At 43.8% G+C, this 21,877-nt stretch overlaps 1 protein-coding gene across 1 annotated transcript in view; it reads left to right on the top strand.

The window, feature by feature from the left end:
- LOC124794967 (protein slit-like) overlaps positions 1–21,877 on the top strand; it is an 807,859-nt gene that overhangs the window by 737,542 nt on the left and 48,440 nt on the right. The window contains 1 exon segment of the mRNA XM_047258696.1: positions 20,258–20,329. Within this exon segment, the coding sequence (XP_047114652.1) occupies positions 20,258–20,329 (72 nt within the window).

The raw sequence follows: 21,877 nt of genomic DNA, 5'->3' as shown, positions 1-21,877 counted from the left end.
AATGTTGTACTCTCACTAATTTTTTCAGTTAAATATGCCTTCGACATCCTCAAGATAACTATAAAATATTGAAACTTAAAAATATTAATTTTTTATACTTGTTTCAGCACAAAGTTGATTTTTAACAACGTAAATCAGTATTGCATGTGGATACTTTAAATTAGCAAGTTTGCACAGTTGATGGGAGATATCACGTGCTATAAACCACTTACTACAGGTTTTAACACTAATTAAGAAATGAGTTATCCAAACACCCAAAAAACTCATTTTTACCATATACGTGGGATTTCATGCTCTGCGCTTAGCCTCTCAGTTCCGAGAGGCTACCTTCCCAATATAATAAAAATATTACGTCTCTCAACTTTCAACCTGCCTAATGACATTTAAGGTAAGATAAGAAAAAAAACCAGCGTATATGGAGGGATCTAGACAAGCTTCCTGGCCAACTATAATACGCGAATGGAACTACGAAAAATTATTCATGTGCTCTGTACACTCTCCGCCACACGCCACATCACAGCTTGTGGAGACATGAAATGTACACTGCCCGAAAAAAATAAAACAACACCCTCAAGGTCTATGTTCTGTGGCACCAGAGTACAATATGTGGGTACTGAGAAGTTTTACTGTTAGTGATTCATTTGTCACGGTTAGCGGATATCAGAAGGCGGTCAGGAAACCTGTCAGTGCGTCCCTCTGTTTTGACTCTGAAGGCAGTAACTGTGCTGCGTTTAGGGATGAAAAGTGTTTGCAATATTCACTCTAGAGTACAACCACGCCATCCGACGAGGACATACTCCTGTTGAACTGCTGCGGCATTTGAACGCGGTCGCATTGTGGGCCTGCGGTAAGCTGGACGAACATATCATCGGACTGCTGCATATGTTGGACGCAGTGTATCGGTGCTGTGTCGCCAATTTCTACAGAGATCTGTGGAACATTCCCACAAACCTTGGTCTGGACGTACACGTAGAACAGACGCACGTCAAGATTGCTGCATTGTTCAAATGGTTCAAATGGCTCTGAGCACTATGGGACTTCAGACCCCTAGAACCTAGAACTACGTAAACCTAACCAACCTGAGGACATTACACACATCCATGCTCGAGGCAGGATTCGAACCTGCGCCGTAGCGGTCGCGCGGTTCCAGACTGTAGCGCCTAGAACCGCTCGGCCACCCCAGCCGGCTGCTACATTGTGCGAGCAGCAGTGGTCGACCGATCACATCCAGGGACGAAGTCTGGGCACATGCTGCACCCGCTGTGTCGTCAGTGAGCATTGGGAACCGCCTGCTTGCAGAAGGACTAAGAACACCTGTTAATCTGGCCAGGCAACCACTGACACCGCGACACCGCCAATCAAGGCTACTCAGGTGTCGTCAAAGAGTTGACTGGAGAGTGGAATGGCGATCTGTTATCTACTGTGATGAGAGTAGATTCTTAACTTTTCGTGGTCGGGGTGCACAATCACGAAGAATTTCTTAAAGGACGTCGTATTCGCCGTTGTCTGTCGAAATTATTTATTTCACAACTGCACTTTTAGTCTTTGGGCCATTTTGAAGTGGTACTGCAAAATATTTTGCTTCGTCACATGTCGGACTTTGAAATCCTCTGGCATGTATACAGCCATCGTCAAAAATACATCTAACCAGTATGTTAGAACATTGATTTGTAGCGATTTTTGTGAAGGATGTTAATATTGGTAACATTTCACGTAATTTACATTATTTTAAAATGTTTAGAGCTTTGCACACGTCTGATCTTACCGTATTGCTACAGAAAAGGCTTATTTTTGCCGCTGACGTTTATACATGTGAGAGGAAAAGTCTGACATTTGCTGAAGCAAAAACTTTGGCAGTGCCAGCTGAAAATGGCACAAAAGCCGAAATTGTAACTGTGACGTAAATAATTTCTACAGTCAACGGCGAATATGATATCCTTTAAGAAAAAAAAGTAGATATTGTCCGTACGCGAAAAGTGGACGTACATATGTATGGTATTAGGCTGGTGAGCTCCCTATTCCAGAATGCATTCGCCCACAACACACAGCTCCCGTTCCAGGTTTCACGGTGTGGGAGGCCAACAGTTACAACTTGCGGTCACGTTTGATTTTTGTGGAGAAGAAAGTAACCAGTGCCCATTATATTGCATATGCTGTCATCCCCATGCTATTGCCATTTTTTCGACGGGAAGGTGATGTGCTTTTTCAGCATAACAATGCACGTTCACATACGACTGCAGCAACGACGTAACGTGCTCTGTGTCGCATAACAACTGCCCTGGCCAACAAGATCACCAAATCTCTACAGTTGAACACGTCTGGGACATGATGAAGCGGGAACTTACATGTTCTCCAGGGCCTGCAAGAACCGTTTCCGAATTCCAAAAAAAGCCACAAGATGTTTGGGACAATCGATTGCAGGATGCCATTCGGCGGCTACACTGATCAGCCAGAACATTATGGCCACCGACCTACTATCGATATAAACCCGCCCAGGCAATAGCAGCGTCACCTGGCGAGAAGTGTCTGCTAGTCAGACACAGGCACACGGTGCATGCAGTATCAGTGAGCGTGCTGTCCGTGTGTAGAATGGGGAAGGAGCGTGATCTGAGTTTGACTGAGGGCAGATTGTGATGGCCCAGAGGCTCTGTACGAGCATTTCGGAAACTGCACGGCTTATTGGATGTGTGAAGAGCGCTGCGTTGATTGTCTTCAACACGTACTGCAACCAAGGTGAAACCACGTCCAGACATCGTGGGGTCGGGCGACCACCCCTCATTACAGATGTCGAACATTGTAGGATGGGCAGACTGGTGACTGTGGCAGAACTAACATCAGACTTAAATGCTGGGCAGAGTACTTAGGTGTCTGAACACACAGTGCACTCCTAACAGTGGACCTCATCAGCCGACGACACATGCGTGTGCCAATGTTAACACCACGACATCGACATCTACAGGCCGGCCGAGGTGGCCGAGCGGTTCTAGGCGCTACAGTCTGGAACCGCGCGATCGCTACGGTCGCAGGTTCGAATCCTGCCTCGGGCATGGATGTGTGTGCTGTCCTTAGGTTAGTTAGGTTTAAGTAGTTCTAAGTTCTAGGGGACTGATGACCTCAGAAGTTAAGTCCCATAGTGCTCAGAGCCATTTGAACCATTTTTCGACATCTACAACTGGAATGGGCACGTGACCATCGGCGTTGGACGTTGGTGTAGTGGCAGAGCGTTGCATGGTCTGATGAATCTCGATACCTTCTTCATCAAACCAGTGGGAGGGGCGTGAATCCGTCGTCTTCCAGGGGAACAGCTCCTTGACACTTGTTTTACGCTATGGAGACAAGCTGGCGGCGGCTCCGTTACATTCTGTGGACCATTCACTAGGGCAGGGCTTCCCAACCTGTGGTCTGCGGACCCCTTAGGGGTCCGCCGGCTCTTTCTAGGGGGTCCGCGGCCATCTTTCACCAAATCGTGTAAAATAATGAGTAAAGTTATTGAATAAAATGTGAAAATTAAATTCATCACTATTTTTTTTCGTGTGGAAAACATGTGTACTTTTACTTCAGGTCGTATCCCCAAGCAGCGATTGCGGTTCCTAAGTGGGAACGTATACACAGTTTAGTGCTGGAGAATGCGGCTTCTCTGATCGACTGTTTAGCAACAATACAGGGGTCGTTTGTGCACTGGCTCACGGCGCTAGATGCGCTGAAACCTTTTACGCATGCGCGGAGCGAGCTTTGTCGACCAGTCACAGCGCTCGCTGGCACGTATGCGGCTCCAGGCATCATTAAAAGTTAAAAACTTCCCTCGTCAGTGCACTACCTGTTTCATAAGTCGATTTTTGACCAGTTTATTACTTCTAACATGGATCGGTGGCTGTACTCATGATCATTGAAGAAGGCTGCAGTTTTTCCATCGCCTTCACAACAAGGGAAGTTTCCAGTTGAAATGAGTGAGGAGGGAGGGCGACCAAAGGAAAACTTTACATACATCTGAACATTTTTCTTCGGATTTCGCGAAAAACCACAAACACACACACACACACACACACACACACACACACACACACGACTGTTACGAAATATGCATACTCCTTACACAACAGTAGCCAAATAGTGGAAGTGAACAGACCATAAGCAACAGCTTGTCAACAGCGAACAGTTTGGACGTGACGTTGATTGCTCTTAGAGGGGGAAAGCTCCATCGCGTGAAATTTCAATTACCAAGTAATTTTAATCAGGCTATAGTGTGTTGAACAAAGAGAGTAAATCCACTAGTAAGTGTCTGGATATAGTGGGAATTCAAATTGGATCGTTAATTTCAAGTTGTTTTCATTCATCTCTAAACCAAAGACTATTGATACTTCGGGGGGGGGGGGAGGGGGGGGGTCTTTGGGAACATGGCACCTACATTAAGAAGCTTTCAGTTCCCATGGGTTTCGCTCTGAAATTTGAAGTTACTGTACTCTTGACTGATTAGGGGGTCCGCCATGGATTTTCGGCTGAAGAAGGGGTCCGCCAGGTGAAAAGGTAGGGAAGCCCTGCACTAGGGCATCCATAGGTCCAGTGGAGCTCTTGCAAGGCACCATGGTGGCCAAGAAACTTCGTACACTGGTTGCAGACCACGAACACCCCTTCATGACGATCATTTTTCCCGACGGCAGTGGCATTATTCAACAAAATAACATGCCATGTGACAAGCATGTCCAGCAAAATGATGGTCAGGTCCTGCAGAAAGTGTCATCACTTCTGTCTCTATGCTGTTCATTTTTGGAAGGCAACCTACGACCAGCTTAGAGACAGAAGTGATGACACTTTCTGCAGGACCTGACCATCATTTTTCAGGGCAATGCTCAAGCACGTACAGTACAAGCTGTTACTGATTTGTATGACTGATGGGGCTGCTAAGTGCTATACCACCTACTGCACTCCCATGACTGAAGCCCTCATGAGTTCAACTCGATTTCTAAACTGAAGGAAACACTTCACGGCATTCGCTTTAGAACTGCTACAAATTCGTCGGGCAATAGACCGCGCCACTCGAACTGTCAACACAACTGGAACTGCTAAGAGTATCCTACGACTTCCATATCGCTGGCAACGGGTTATACACAATGCTGGTGACTACTTTGAAGGTCAGTAAAACTTTGAAACACGTATCTATTTTGTACGTGCTGTAAATAAATAGCTGCCACTATTAAAGTTCCAAACCTCGTATTTTTAAAGTTTGTTGCAAGTCGCCAAGCGGTCTCATTCTCTAATACTGCACGAATAAAGTTTGGGAATTGACGCTTTGTATGCTACTCTTCCTTTTCACCCCCAGCCCTTTGATACGTGGTTCTTTACCGCAATGCGATTGTCACCTGACATTAAGGTACACATGTATCAAGTTTAGTTGATATCGGTCTAGTGATTTAGGAGGGGATGTGGAACACACACACACACTTCTATAATCCGTACGGATATGGATTTTGCCACCATAATTCGTCACCGACTGCGTACTTTTTCCAGACTCTTGTGCGCGCCTTTATACACAAAATAAAATCATGCGACTAGTTACTGCCGTCTTTTCGGAAGACAGGAGAGAAAGTGACAGCAGAGTGACAGACTTGTTTTCCGGGCAAAGTTAAGTTTAAGAAGTCTCGTCTGGAGCTTCCAGCACTTCGAGTTCCAGCCAGAGAGAATGGCTCGACCGAAGAGTTTGTAATCGGATTGCGCGTCGCTCGAGCCGGCAACCACTCTTGGGAAGACGCTTACAGTCTTCCAGGCGACTCACTTCTTTGCAACAATCACGTTAGCTTTCATTGAACTTAGCCGAGTGGAACGCAGTGCTTTCAAGTAAACACCGGAAGACGATTACGTTTCTCCGCGACATTAGTAGCTCTCTAGCACCGTACATTACTTTCGTGTATCCGATTTTAGGCCTACGTTGCGTTGACAGATGAGCGAGTCATTTACAACGTATTTTTTCTGGAGGTATTTGTTTGCTATGTGCTCTGTACAGGAGTGAAACGTGGACAATAAACAGCACAGACAAGAAGAGAATAGAATATTTCGAAATTGTAATCTGACGAAATTGTCGGTGACACTCGTCACCTCAAATCGCCAACGCAATGTTTGTACAAACCGTTCTACCAGTTTCGACCAAGGCCAGCGTCCCTCACAGCAACGACCCCATTTTCTTCGTGAGATTATTATCATAATTTTTGTATCTTACGTTGGTAATTGTTTTGAGTGGAGTAATTAAAGTGATGTTGAACTCTGTCAGCCTAACTTTGGTGAAAATAAAAGTTTAGCGAGAGTTTGTGATGATTATTCATATCGAGTTAATGTGCAAATTTATTGAGATAAGGAAGGTACTTTTTATCAATTGGAATATTTTTCATTACAAGGTGCTAAGTCAGAGGGAGTCTTTCCAAAAGAGTTTCAAACAACAATGAAGTTGTGTGCCGCTCAGCGTCGATTTAAGGAAAGTGGTAGACGACACATAGAATCAATGTTTATCACAGTCAGTATCTATACGTATCCTAATTTCTTTTCGTTCCCAGGCTGTCGAAAGCTAAACCTACAAACGAACAGAAATGTGCATTCACGGTCAACGACGACGACAAAACACAAAATGTGGTGCTACAGATGAATGCTGAAGATTACATCAAATAACGAATGAGGAGGAATGAAACGAACTGGGGAAAAATTTATAGCACAATCTGACTAAAAGAAGGGACAGGACATATACTAGCACTAAGGAAACGCCAATTTGCTAATGGAGACAAGTGTAAGGGGTAAAGTTCTAGAGGAAGACAAATGCTTGAAAAGAGTAGGCAAATTAAAATGGATACAAGGTGCTGTAATTACGCAGAGGTGAAGAAACTCGTAGTACAGGATAGGCTAGCGCAGGGAGCTGTATCAAACTTGTCTTCGGACTGAAGGCCAGAACAACATAGGGTCTTCGCCACCTCTTATCATCCAGTGGCATCCTGGGAGTGGAAAAATTAGTAAGCTGCTCTTCCACTACTGCTCACAATGCACATGGCTCTTATTACCTTTGTCCACAAACTCAGTGAAGGGAATGGTTCGTTTGGGCCTGATCGCGGAATCTGTGATTACAGTTTGTTATTACGTTTCTGAACAACTGTTCGACGAATTAATCGTCTGATCACCTCCATCTTGGCATCACCGTAGCTTGGCAACTGAAGTCGCACTTAAGAGTTTTTACAAAAATATTTAAAATAAAACCATTTAATGGAACAAATACTCTACATGACAAAAAAACTGAAGCACCCAGGAGGGAAGGAGAAAACGAAACGAAACTCTACGAGTTGAGAGTGTATGTAATGCTAGTTCAGTGAGTACAAAATCGAATCACATTTGCAAAAACCTTGGCAATATGAGTTCACTTATCAGTACGACGTTGCAACACCTCTGGCTTGGATGCAAGCACTGATTCCGTTGGAACAGCCGGTTTATCTTCTCCTGAGGCGAACTGTCGTAACTGGTCTTTGATATTCTGCCTACTGCCACTGGGACGGCATTGATGTCCAATCTGATCCCGCACATTTTCTGTCTGGGGCAGATCTGGGGAATCTTGCTGGCCATAAGAGCACCTCAGCATCATGCAGACAGTTCGTAGACACACGTACCGAGTGTGGACGCGCATTGCTCTATTGAAAAATGGCATAACGATATTCTCGCATGAGGGATAATAATACATGAGGATGCTAAATGTCCCTGACGTACCATTGGGCTGCTAGAGTTCCCTCAGTCTGTACCAACCGTGACCTGAAATACCCGCGGGCTCCTCACAACACGACGTCAGCAACATCATTGCTGTGCTTCTCCGAAACACGGGAAGAATGTTACCTTCCCCAGATCGCTGCCATACTGGGCAGCAGTGGTCATCCGGAGTAGTGCAGATACGCGATTCATCACTGAACACAGTGCGACACCATATATCAGCAGTCCACATTAGCCGGTCGTAGCACTACTCCAAACGCAGTCGTTCATGTAGAGGTGTTAACGGCAGCCTACACTCGGTACGGCAATTCCCTAGCCTGGCTGCTGCCAGTCTCCGACGAATGGTGCGGGATGACACAGAGTGTTGCAAGGAGTCTTTTACTTGATCTCGGATGGCAGGTGCAGATATGAACGGGTTACTATGTTCTTGATGTACAATACGCCGATTCTGCCTTGTAGTGTTCGATTCGATCCTCGAGGACGAGAATACCTGCTCTCATGTTCCCAAGCAGTCCAACGCCGGCCACTGTCACAGTCGAACACCCCAGAAATCTAGATATTGCACGATTCAACCAGCCGACCAAATGGAGACCCACAATGAGGTCAAAAACAAAAATGGTTCAAATGGCTCTGACCACTATGGGACTTAACTTCTGGTCATCAGTCCTCCAGAACTTAGAACTACTTAAACCTAACTAACCTAAGGACATCACACACATCCATGCCCGAGGCAGGATTCGAACCTGCGACCGTAGCGGTCGCGCGGTTCCGGACTGTAGCGCCCAGAACCGCTCGGCCACACCGGCCGGCCAATGAGGTCAATTTCAAACTGATGCTTATAACGCTGTATCACACGAGTACGCGGCAACTCCGTGTCCTATACAGTGACACTCAGCACCCGATACTGTTCACGTCCCTTACGTATCTTACCAGGCCTGGTAACAACACTAAACACGAACAACGCTATTGTCACCTGGTGGCCGTTCTACCTTGCACAGAAGATTGCAGCTCTATCATTTACATGTCAGCCGATGGTGCGTATGTGTAATAATTTACACTGACATCCGACGATGTCCTCTGGGTGCTTCAGTTTTTTGCCAGACAGTGTATATCTATAGCCTGTCAAAATATTCGACCTTAATACTAACACCTGTTCTCTTGTGTTCATCCCAATTTCCGCAAAACTTGATTCCACTGTGATGTTGTTACCTCAAAAACGTGATGTTTGAAGCATTCAATAGCTTCTTGGGGGCGATGAAAATCGCTGTCTTAGAATTTTTTTGTTTCATATAAGGAAACCGAAACGTCGATAAGCTTTAAATCAGGTGAATATGGGCAATGACACATTAATTCGATATTTTTTTCGTCATATAATAAATTGTTTGACTTGTGTGGCAGCTGGTATGTTATAAAGAATAATAAGGCGCCATTTCCGGTTGTTTTTCCTGTTTTATCCAATGCCTTGTGGCAAACAAATTATTGTATACCATTAAGCCTTAACTGTTCTTTGATCATCTGAAACAATACTCGTAACTTAACACGACTAACCCCGGCACGGTCCCGCTTGCAGGTGGCCTATGTGCTTCCAGGGACAACAAAAATTTGATTTTCAATAATCCATACAGTATCGACCGAATTCAAAAATTTCAAATGATGTTACAATCTACTCATTAAGAGCTATAAGAGTATGTTAAAGATTTAACAGAGTAAATCGAGTATTACAATTGACTGTGCAAACATCATGAGGCAACGTAACTCATTACGCACAAATTACCGAGACTATATTGATACAGTATCTGAGATCGACAGCACTTTGCGACTTCCAACACTCTTTATGCATGACTTGATACATCTATGAAACTTTTCTCGCTGACACTTACTACACTTCCGCTGTTCATTCAGTAAAACTGCAGCGTAAGGCATAACATTTTAATTTTGTACTTCTTTACTTCTATCTCTACTTGCAACACATTTTGCAAGCAGAATCCACATGCAGAACTGAATGTCCCTGCAAAATTATGTCATTGTACGACACATAGTTAGAGAGATATGACGTTTCATACATGGGAGTTCTGTTCTCTAAAGATTCGAAGTTGCGGTTTACTGGTTCAGCATAGCCAAGGAAACAAACGATTATTTTCTTGTAAGTTCTTCACGGACGAACCGCTTCTGTTAGTTTCTATTCATCTGAAAGTACCCAAACATTTGAATGATGCTTAGTTTCCAGGTCGTACGGATATGCCCTAGTTTCGTCTCCTGTTACGATGTTGTATACGTATTTAAAATTTTCTCGGTCAACATTTTGACCGTTGCGTTACATCTGCCACAATCCAGTTTTTGACCTTCGGTCTAATGGTGTGGAATCGATCGGCAAGAGATCATTTTCGCAGATAAATTCCTGCGCGTCCGCCAAGCGTGTCTAGAGGTCCCAGGTTCAAACGCAGTTGGGACTGGACCTTTTCCCCGTTCCAGGCCCTTCAGGGTAGCCCCAAGTCCAGCCAGCCTGCTGTAATATTAGCACCAGGGATGTTATCTTTCCCAGGTGTGAACGGCGACTGGGGAGATGTGCCCGCCTTCCTCTCCCTACTAGTGCCGCAGCGAAGAAAGACTATAATCTACCTCCAGTAGGCCAATAATAGGCTGGTCACTGGTTTGCGTCACAGACTTGCCTTTTACCTTTAAGTGTTGAGGCAGAATAGAATTTTATACTGTACTCGATCAGACTGATACCTGTATCTCACATACCGATCCTCTTCAATTATACAGTCCATTTCGGTCGACTAATTGCAAACATTTTTTGAAAGTTGTTGACTACCAAAAAGTTGAACGAAGCGGTTTGAGGCATTCTCGTTAACGTAGACCTTCACGAAAATCGAAAAAAATCATTCAATGAAAACTTTCACGTGAAATTTCCAGTTTTTTCGCAAAGCTGTTTCTTTAAACATTCGCTGTAAACAATCTACTCGATCAGTTTCTGAGCTAGCACTTTTTAAGCAATAGCAGATGACATATTATTTAAATTTATTAATGCCTTCTGAACATCACCCGTACTGCCAGCCTCAGAACGATTTTTTTTTTTTTTAATACTGGGCGTTCGGGAATTCCCGTTACAATCTTCTAGGACTTGGATAGGGGAGTGAGTACATAATATTTTGAATAGGAAAGTTTCCATGTGCGGAAATGTACCGTTTCCGTTCTTCGAAGGTTCCAGTTCACGTGTTGAACTCATCCACCTCTGCTTGAGGAATTCAATTAGGCTTGACGCAGTACGGTTACTACATAACATTCGAAAGAAAACATAACGAAACGTTCATTTATCATTTAAGAACACTTGTTTGTATTAACATTTAAACATTACGTTCTGTTCCTTGCAGTATGCTGAGTTATTTTTTGTTTTGGAATAATTTAAGCTTGTACTGTTTAAGTGTTAATGCAAACAAACGTACTTATAAGTTATAAATTAATGTTTCGTTATGTTTCCTTTTGAACTGTTACCTAATAACTGTACTACATCACGCTTAATTCAATTCCTTAAGCATAAGTGGATGAGACAACAACTTGAATTGAAACCGTCCTAGAACGGAAACGGTACGTTTCCAGACGTGGGTCCCTATTCAAAATACCATGTACTCACTTTCCTCTACAAGTCGTAGAAGTTTGTAATAGGAATTTCCGAACACCCACTATGTGGTTCGGTGGTAAAGTGCCAAACTACAAATTCGAAGGTCTTGGGTTCGATCCCCAGTCAGTCCTAGCCGACTTGCGCCGTGGTTCATAGTCCACGTTTGTAGGTGAGTAAGTCAGTTCAAAGTTCTGAGCAAAGTAACGGCATACCTCCACCAACAGGGCCATACCTAGTACAGCACTTCTTCTTTTTCTTTTTCTTATGCCTTTGTCCCGCATCGGCGAAGAGTTGGGATTGTTATGAAAGTATTTGGCATCGTTAATAATACACTCCTGGAAATTGAAATAAGAACACCGTGAATTCATTGTCCCAGGAAGGGGAAACTTTATTGACACATTCCTGGGGTCAGATACATCACATGATCACACTGACAGAACCACAGGCACATAGACACAAGCAACAGAGCATGCACAATGTTGGCACTAGTACAGTGTATATCCATCTTTCGCAGCAATGCAGGCTGCTATTCTCCCATGGAGACGATCGTAGAGATGCTGGATGTAGTCCTGTGGAACGGCTTGCCATGCCATTTCCACCTGGCGCCTCAGTTGGACCAGCGTTCGTGCTGGACGTGCAGACCGCGTGAGACGACGCTTCATCCAGTCCCAAACATGCTCAATGGGGGACAGATCCGGAGATCTTGCTATCCAGCGTAGTTGACTTACACCTTCTAGAGCACGTTGGGTGGCACGAGATACATGCGGACGTGCATTGTCCTGTTGGAACAGCAAGTTCCCTTGCAGGTCTAGGAATGGTAGAACGATGGGTTCGATGACGGTTTGGATGTACCGTGCACTATTCAGTGTCCCCTCGACGATCACCAGTGGTGTACGGCCAGTGTAGGAGATCGCTCCCCACACCATGATGCCGGGTGTTGGCCCTGTGTGCCTCGGTCGTATGCAGTCCTGATTGTGGCGCTCACCTGCACGGCGCCAAACACGCATACGACCATCATTGGCACCAAGGCAGAAGCGACTCTCATCGCTGAAGACGACACGTCTCCATTCGTCCCTCCATTCACGCCTGTCGCGACACCACTGGAGGCGGGCTGCACGATGTTGGGGCGTGAGCGGAAGACGGCCAAACGGTGTGCGGGACCATAGCCCAGCTTCATGGAGACGGTTGCGAATGGTCCTCGCCGATACCCCAGGAGCAACAGTGTCCCTAATTTGCTGGGAAGTGGCGGTGCGGTCCCTTACGGCACTGCGTAGGATCCTACGGTCTTGGCGTGCCTCCGTGCGTCGCTGCGGTCCGGTCCCAGGTCGACGGGCACGTGCACCTTCCGTCGACCACTGGCGACAGCATCGATGTACTGTGGAGACCTCACGCCCCACGTGTTGAGCAATTCGGCGGTACGTCCACCCGGCCTCCCGCATACCCACTATACGCCCTCGCTCAAAGTCCGTCAACTGCACATACGGTTCACGTCCACGCTGTCGCGGCATGCTACCAGTGTTAAAGACTGCGATGGAACTCCGTATGCCACGGCAAACTGGCTGACACTGACGGCGGCGGTGCACAAATGCTGCGCAGCTAGCGCCATTCGACGGCCAACACCGCGGTTCCTGGTGTGTTCGCTGGGCCGTGCGTGTGATCATTGCTTGTACAGCCCTCTCGCAGTGTCCGGAGCAAGTATGGTGGGTCTGACACATCGGTGTCAATGTGTTCTTTTTTCCATTTCCAGGAGTGTATTAGGGCTGGGATGCCCTCCCCGTTGCCACCCCGTTACTCCTCTCCCGCGTACTCCTCACAAGCTTGGTATTCACCTAGTGGGGAGTGGGAAACCGCCAAAAAACTGTGGACAGCACTCCGACACTCGTCGTTAACTCGCCAGGCGGATTCGACCGAGGGCTGGTGCATCTCCCCGCCTGGAAGCGGCGCTTTAACACGCACGGCTCTTCGAGCGTGTCATGCCGGGCAAAGCACGGTGGCGTTCAAGACGGTCTTTGGAGAGATCACTGCTTCACTTTGTGTGCAACAGCCTGAAGCGTTAAAAAAAAGGGCAATTATAAATTACATTCATTTAACCTGAAATTAAGTAAAATATCTAAGAAATAGGAAAGAAGTGCTGATAACACAGAACATACCTATTTATCTCCAGTATTATAATGTAAAAAATCGCTTTTCCTATGTCCCTACTTTTTACCTCTGATATAAATTCGTAAAGGGATTTATACTCTTCTATGCCTTCTGTTGCTAAGAGAGATAGTATGTTTGTTGGTCAACAACAGCCAGAGGACATCGAACGCTCCAGTAGTATTGTAGTTTCTTGATATCCTCTGTCACAGCTGAAAGAACTGTGGCTAACATCTTCCTCGCTGCTCTATTCACTTTCCGTAGTGCCATCCACTGTTCGTAGGTAAAAATTTAAAATTTGTATTCGACACAAGTTTCAAATCCTTGTCAGAATCCTGATTTAGAATTTCCGTGGCCTCTCCAAATCAATTCACACGACTTCTAGGATGGTTCCTTCAAGAAGGCCATAGCCAGTAGTGTTTTGCGCCGATGGTACATAAAACTCCACCCTTCCTTTTTCCTTACCTCCTTGTACATCTGAAAAGCACAGCGAGCTAGCTTGCAAGGCATAGAGGTGAACCAGACCTGGATCGTATGCGTCCTGCGGGTCAAGGCCATTGATCTTGTGCACAGGCCAGTCTGAGTGCAGTTTTTGGAACTATCCGAATGAGACGGATATCGGTAGATGTGATGTACATGTACAAACAAATGATTACAATTTCAGAAAAATGGATGATTTGTTCAAGAGAGAGAACTTCATAAACTGAACAAGTTAACATCGTGTTGGTCCACCTCTGGCCCTTATGCAAGCAATTATTTGGCTTGGCATTGACTGGTAGAGTTGCTGAATATCCTCCTGAGAAATATCGTGCCAAATTCTGTCCAATTGGTGCGTTGGATCGTGAAAATCCCGAGTTGGTTGGAGGGCCCTGCCCATAAGGCTAGCCGGCCGGTGTGGCCGAGCGGTTCTGGGCGCTACAGTCTGGAACCGCGCGACCGCTACGGTCGCAGGTTCGAATCCTGCCTCGGGCATGGATGTGTGTGATGTCGTTAGGTTAGTTAGGTTTAAGTAGTTCTAAGTTCTAGGGGACTGATGACCTCAGATGTTAAGTCCCATAGTGCTCAGAGCCATTTCAACCATTTGAACCATAAGGCTAAAAGTGCTCTCGAGTGGTAAGAGATCCGGCGACCTTGCTGGACAAGTTACGGTTTGGCAAGCACGATGAAAAGCAGTAGAAACTCTCGCCTTGTGCGGGCAGGCATTATCTTGCTGAAATGTAAGCCCAGGGCAACAAAATTGGGCCTAGAATATCGTCGACGTATCGCTGTGCTGCAAAAGTGCAGCAGATGATAACCAAAGGGATGCTGCTATGAAAAGAAGACTTTTTTTGTCTTAGAGTGTACGTACACGGTAAGTTCAAAATACAATAACACATGAAACAGACAGATGACGTACATGACTTCCTTCCTTTAGGGAAACTGGCGACTATGGCGAAAGAAGAGACTTTGGCCAGAAAGTACAAATAAAATAAATTTGATAAATCGTGAAAACAGTGGACAGTGTACGGCGGGATAAACGCTAGGAAAGAAAATATGTATCACTTGATAGCTGGCAATTACGTCGGCAAAGGGCTCCCATTCGCTTTCGAAGTTTTTTAAAAGAAGTTTGAAATGCTCGTTTCAGCAAGCAGGATGAAAAAAATGGCTCTGAGCACTATGGGACCTAACATCTAAGGTCATCAGTCCCCTAGAACTTAGAAATACTTAAACCTAACTAACCTAAGGACATCACACACAGCCATTCCCGAGGCAGGATTCGAACCTGTGACCATAGCAGTCGCGCAGTCCCAGACTGTAGCGTCTAGAACCGCTCGGCCACCCTGGCCGGCAAGCATGATGAAAGCCGTGGCAAACTGTGGAATTCAGCCTACAGTCCTTCCGCAGCGATTAATTTAGCCTGCTGGGCCCTTTAGCCGGTAGATTTGCGACACTCAGGGGACAAGGGGCCGCTCGTAAAAGTCGCAGAGGACCAAGAGGTGCGTACGCTTTGGAGACAGAGCATAAAGGCCCGTCAAGGGAATGATGCAGCTAAACAGCATTGCTTTCTGACCGTTCCGATTTCAGTGAAAAACTGCCTGCAACTACACGTAGGCACTAATACGCATTGGCAGAACTGCTTTGGTGATTTTGTGTTACACGTGACTGCTTCCGGGAGTCGTTTACTGGGTAAAACGCGTGAGTGAAAGCATTGCAAATGTCGGCTATTTCCATACCTAAGTTTTTCACAGTTTGTTCCACAGAGGTACATGACGCAGAGGCTGTTTAGTGGATAGTGAGGGTAACTCTCTTAGAATCAGGATGCCATTTTCTGGCTTTACTCGACACAGTGACACACTATATACTACCATTTGCACGCACTCCACATCCTCTACCACTGTCTAGTCAGATTAATGTGGCCACATGTCAAAGGCCTGAATAATCCCAGTTTGCAGTGCGGACTGCTGCAAGTCCTGCAGGAAGTGTGTCAATGAGGTTTGGGAGGTACTGACAGGGATGTGGAGCCATACGGACTTCAGTGCCATGGCCAGCTACACTAAAATTCTCAGTAGAGGATTCAAGGTGTGAACAGCCTGATCAAGATGGTCTCACAGATTCCCAACTGCGTTTAAATCCAGGAAGTACACATCCAGGAAGTATGGTGGCCAGGGGGATACAGCAAACTCAACCTGGAGCTCTTCGATCTATTCACGTAAACTGAGAGCTGTGTGACATTTGCATTGTGCTGCTGATGGATGCCATCATTCAGAGGAAGAACAAACTGCACACAATGGTGGGAATGGTCCCCAAGGATAGGTGTATACTTGTGCCGGTCCTGTGTGTCTAACAGAATCAAGAAATCACCCAGGTAATCCACAAAAACATTCCTCAGGCATAATGCTCCCTTCTCCAGTCAGGACCCTTCCGACTATTGTTGTAGGGTGTTTGCTGTTACGCATTTCACATTGTCATGCCAACAGTCATCTGTCCGATGGAGCATAAATCATGAGTCATCACTGTAAAGGGCAGCTGTTGTCACTCAGTGGACTACTAGTTGCAGTATAGACATGCAATTTCCAACCTTCGTCACCAATGAACAGCAGTCCACAAGGTTGCATGAACCACTTGTCTGCTACAGAGGCCCCCATATGCAGCAACATTCGCTGAGTGATCATTAAGGAGACACCGTTGGTAGTAGCCCTTGGTTCATCTGGGGCGTCAGTTTCTCACCGGTTGCATGTCTATTTGTCTGCATACATCTCTGCAGCTGTCGCTCACCCCGTCGTCTATGGCCCGTAGTGCACTACAGTTGCCTCGGCGCCAATGTGAGATAATGCCATTTTGCAATGCATGGTATACTTCAACCGTGGTGGCATGTGAACAGTTCGCAAACTTAGCCGTTGACCCAAAAGCCAGTGATCATGTCATTTTGGAAATCAGGCAAATCACTCCTTTTCCACATTATGGCAATGACTGTACTGTTATCCACATCCCCCCAACACATTCTTTTCATTTATCTATTTTTAGCTTTGTGCAGCAAAGCTCATACAGCCAGCAGTAGTGACAAAAGTGCCTATTTACATAACTGTAGTTTTCGCAGTAGAACAATAAAAAGAGTTTGATGAACAAACGTAAGTTCTTAATGTAAAATAAAAATGCTAAAAAAAGAAAACAGAACAGCCAGCAGTAGTTACTACATTGTCAAGATAACATTAGTGTAATTTCCACAAAAGAACAATGATAAGAGTGTGATGTACAAAGATAAGTTCATTAAATAAATTAAAAAACACAAAATTGTGACCCAGAGTGTGAACCAGGTTTGTTCCAGAGGAGAAACTTATAACTGAAAGCTAGACGACAGCATAGTTTACACAGATAGGTTCTTACACAAAGTGAAAACACAACAGACATCCCAGTTTTCAAACCTGGTTGGTTGCATGGGAGGGCAAGATCGACTCAACATATAGGTCAAAGTTGGTTATTGGCTTCTTGTAAACAGTTCACGGACAAGTAACAACTATAGATATCAAACTGGTGAAGTAGGGGAGTTACACTCATATGGACGGGCTAACCACTCACAACTAATTTTTTGTACCAGACCACCCATTCGGCCGAGTACTTGGTACACACCAATATGTGGTTCAGATCCGCCACCACCATTGTGTCCTGATCAGTGTCCAGAAGGCATGGTTTTCAATCGGAGTAGGTGGGTGGGATAAAACCCTTGTCCCCACCTCACGCAGAAGAGAGGTCACATGATGTCTACTAAGCTTCACCAAGGTGAACCATGGGCAAGAAGAGATGTTTGGTTGTATGGCCAGAAGGTGGCTGCCTATATAGTGCTGTGATATATGCCAGTCACAGTTCGAATCATCATAAGTAGCTTTCTTGGCCATCAAGTTGAAATCCGTAAAAGGAATTGGTGTTGGGCATAGCTGTCCTTCCGTAATGCTTCTCTTAGCATTTCATATGCCCTCAACTGTTAGTGCTGTCAGCTGCCATCTGTGAGTGGTAATTGCACATTGATGTTGAGCATAGGCAGTGGTCACGTAATGTGACTAGATCCTGTATATACACTGCAAGCCTATGTACAGTGGGTGCCAGTGGGGACGCTATACTAATATTAGAATTTTCTGTCCAACATATGGCACAACCTAAACAGATATATGGTGGAGGCATCACTGTCGCACATCCTGACTTGAATACAAGGTCTTGAAATTTACCCAACAAGTTTTCTACAAAACAATGTTACCTTTCTTCAAAAGAGAGCCATTTAAATTCTCTCTGTTACACTTTCACTTGGAGTATACCAACATGTTGTGATGATCCTGGCAGTGCATATCTGAAATCAGTGTATGTTGCCAAATGTACTTGATAAAGCTCCCAAACACTGAAACAGTAGTCTAGCATCGCAGATTATCCAGAGAGGTGTAGGAGTGACTAGAGTGACACAGGGGTGTGGTTTGCAAGTACCAGTTTTGTGGAGGTGACAAAACTTGCTAGGATCAGTGGCACGAGCTATAAAAATATTTTTTTTTTTTTTTCATTTCATTTCTGGGGACTTGTGGAAGTGGGTGGGCAGCTAGAGCTTTTGGATTGGGGCTGATGCTATTGCATGCATAATTGAATTTTACAGCTGAAGTAGTGTGTAAACAAAAATTATTCTCTCACATTACTTGAGACTGATGTCAATGATCTTAGTTTAGTATATAATTTTTGTATAGTGGGCACTGTTAGCATAGTCATTAAACTGTTTAACAATGTAAGGAAAATATAGATTGCTACTTACCATAAAGATGACACATTTAAGTTGCAGACAAGCAAAGACACCCACACATTAGCTTTCAGCCATAGCCTTCATCAGAAAAAGAAACATTCACAGAAGCAACATCACTTCATGCACACGTGACTGTCACCTCTTGCAGCTTGGACCAGAATGTCATTGGCACTGTCTGATTCTTTTTTTTTTCATACTTTTAATTTTCATTTTGAGTCTAAGATTATTGGAATGTGAATAAAAACTTTTGAGAATATTCTAGCTTTATTTCGTAGTTCATTGGCTCCTCTGAATGTAATCATTTGAGTTTGTAATTACAAGTCATTGAATTAAAAAAGTAGCTTCCGTATTCATACTAATAATGTAAAAGCTGTACTTTGCTTATACTACTGAGTTTTGATTAGTGTTTAGGTATCAAATTAATCTATCTCAAAAATTTTAAGGTGATTTCAATAACTCATTTGAAATACAATAATTTTGTGTAGGTACTTCTCGTCAAATTTAGTTTGTGGAGCACAACATATTTTTCAGGCTCAGTTAAATAAAAACGGAAATTTAGAATCATGTCCCATCTTGGATAAATTTCTGCAGACTGACAGACATTATTCCACATAAGACATAAGACAGTTGCTTGAAAGTGGTACCAGTAAGCAACATGTTGGAGATGTACTGAGAGTTCAGATATCATCATGATCACAGGAACTACAGGAATGGGACTTGTTCACAATCACAGTATCTTGAAAACTCTTGGGGAAATGTTGACATTGTTGCATTTTCTGAACAGACATGTGCAGTGACACACTATGTGATGAAGCAGATGCCAGCAAGCTGAATTGCAGTAAGACGATGCAGCAGTTACGCCACTCGATTCTCATTCTGGAAGAATGATATTTAAACCTCTGTCTGCTATACAGATCTAGGTTTTTTATGGTTGCCTTAAAATGATTAAGATGAATGCTGGGATGGTTCCTTTGAAAAGGACTCCATCAGTTTCTTCTCCATCATTCACCAGTCTGAATTTCTGTTGTCTATAATAACCTCATCATCAATGGAACATTAAACCCTAATCCTCATTCCTGCTTTGAATGCATTCTTCCAAAGACTTTCAAAACTGATAAGTACACAGTCCAGTCAATATTAAATAATATTTTTTAAAAATAATATGTAAATATCACAGTTAAACATATTGCATCTCCATTCTTCTTCTTGTTGCTAATTCCACAATGAGATTAGACTTACTGCATTTAAATTGGGCCAGAACATTGAAGTAACTTTAATACAGCTATTTGGCATGCACTCACAGTGTGTCAAAGTTGTCCTGTTTGAAATAGATGACATCTTAATCCTATGTTTTCTAAATGGTGAACAATTACCACGTCTGCACCACTAACATTTACATGCATAGCCTGTATTTCACAATTTATACAAGGTTCACTACTTAATTGGTTGCACAAACATTAACTCACATGCTGATTTAAATAGTAGCATTAATTAGCTTTTCAACTGTGTTTCAGAACGCTATATGGCAACAAGATAAAGGATCTTCCAGCAGGCATTTTCCATGGTCTGTCTTCACTACAACTTCTGTGAGTAAACTGTTCTGCGAACAACTGCAGTCTATTTGCTATTTCACTGTTGATAGTGTTCCGTAACTAGTGTTTCTACCTGTGCAGTTCTATCTCCGTCTCTTGTGTCCAAAGAAATAACATATATGTTTGATAATTTGAATATAATTATGCAACAACATTGACTTTCACACACATTATCTGCCTATTTCATTGTTTCATTTAAGATTCCTATTACGTTTTATGAAATAAACTAAGGTTTTGTGCTGCAATAATTTTGAAATATAGCTGCTCCTCTCATTGCTATCAAATTTAACTCTGTAGAACTTTAGGAGATAAGTAATTTTTGTAAGTCCGAAAAAAATGGCGATGTCTGGTTTTCCATTGTCACTGTTTTGTATTTCCTCAAAAAAAGGTTATAAGATGTAGAAAAGAGTTATTTCATATATATAGTATACCCAGGCTATGAACTGGAGGTGGGGTGGGGGTTGTAAATCACATTAATTTTGTTGAAGGGGAGAGGGGTGGAGGGAATGAAGCACAATTTTTAAAATATCTATTAGTCATCACATATATTAATGCTACCACTTAGTCATACTATCTATCATGCACTTAACTGAAAGAGTATAGTTTGTATGAAATTTGTGCATATTATTTTGCTCTAAAACAGATAACATTCAGTCATGTGCAAATGCGTTATATATTCACATTGTAGTAGTTTTAAGCATTTGCTGGTAAAACAAGAATAATGTCACGGATTAAAGATACAGTGCTAATGGTAGGTTTTAAAACATAGTAACATCTGATATTTTCATTTCCAAGGAGAACAATGGAGACACAGTTTTGAGATTTCACGATAAATGGCTCCAGATGCACTTGTTATTAGTCAGTATCAGTTGTATGTCTGACTTTTTACTGAAGTGATAGACATGCCTGTTTGGAGAGCACGGCATAAGACTAAGTGCAAATTGAGATCCGTATAGCACATGGGATGTGACATGACACTACAGTGCATTGCACATGTTCTGCACATACCACGCTAGTCCTGCACATATTGAGGCGTGTACGTTTACTTTGCACGCATCCTCTGATGACTCTCTGTGCTGACAGAATCGAAGCACATGCACCCTGTAATCTTTCTCAAATGATTATACAAAAACTGGTGCTACCAAACACATGTTGATCACAAAATGGAAAGTGCAAGAGATACATGCAATGTGACAAATTTGCATGAAAGAAAGCCAGAAATCAGACAGCTGGAGTATGGAAACTACCAATACATGTCCAGAACCACACACACGAGTTAACAGCACTGGAAATCACCACTGATGATGATTCCCAAATAAAAGAAGCAAAACGCATTGGCAATAAACAAACTACCTTCAATCAGTCGCATAGATGGTACATACCTCCACGAATTTGAAGCAACTAAGGGAAAGAGGCAAAACAGAAAAAATAACAATTGTTTTTTTTTCATTTTTACATATATATGTTGCAGAGTACTGAAATGGTTAATTCATATTTAAAAATAATAGAACTTCTCACACTGCACAAATGAACACAGTTGTC

This window comes from Schistocerca piceifrons, chromosome 4 (assembly GCF_021461385.2).
Source record: "Schistocerca piceifrons isolate TAMUIC-IGC-003096 chromosome 4, iqSchPice1.1, whole genome shotgun sequence".
Lineage (NCBI taxonomy): Eukaryota > Metazoa > Arthropoda > Insecta > Orthoptera > Acrididae > Schistocerca > Schistocerca piceifrons.
Note: the sequence above shows the minus strand (reverse complement) of the source record. Positions and strands in the feature narration are given on the sequence as shown.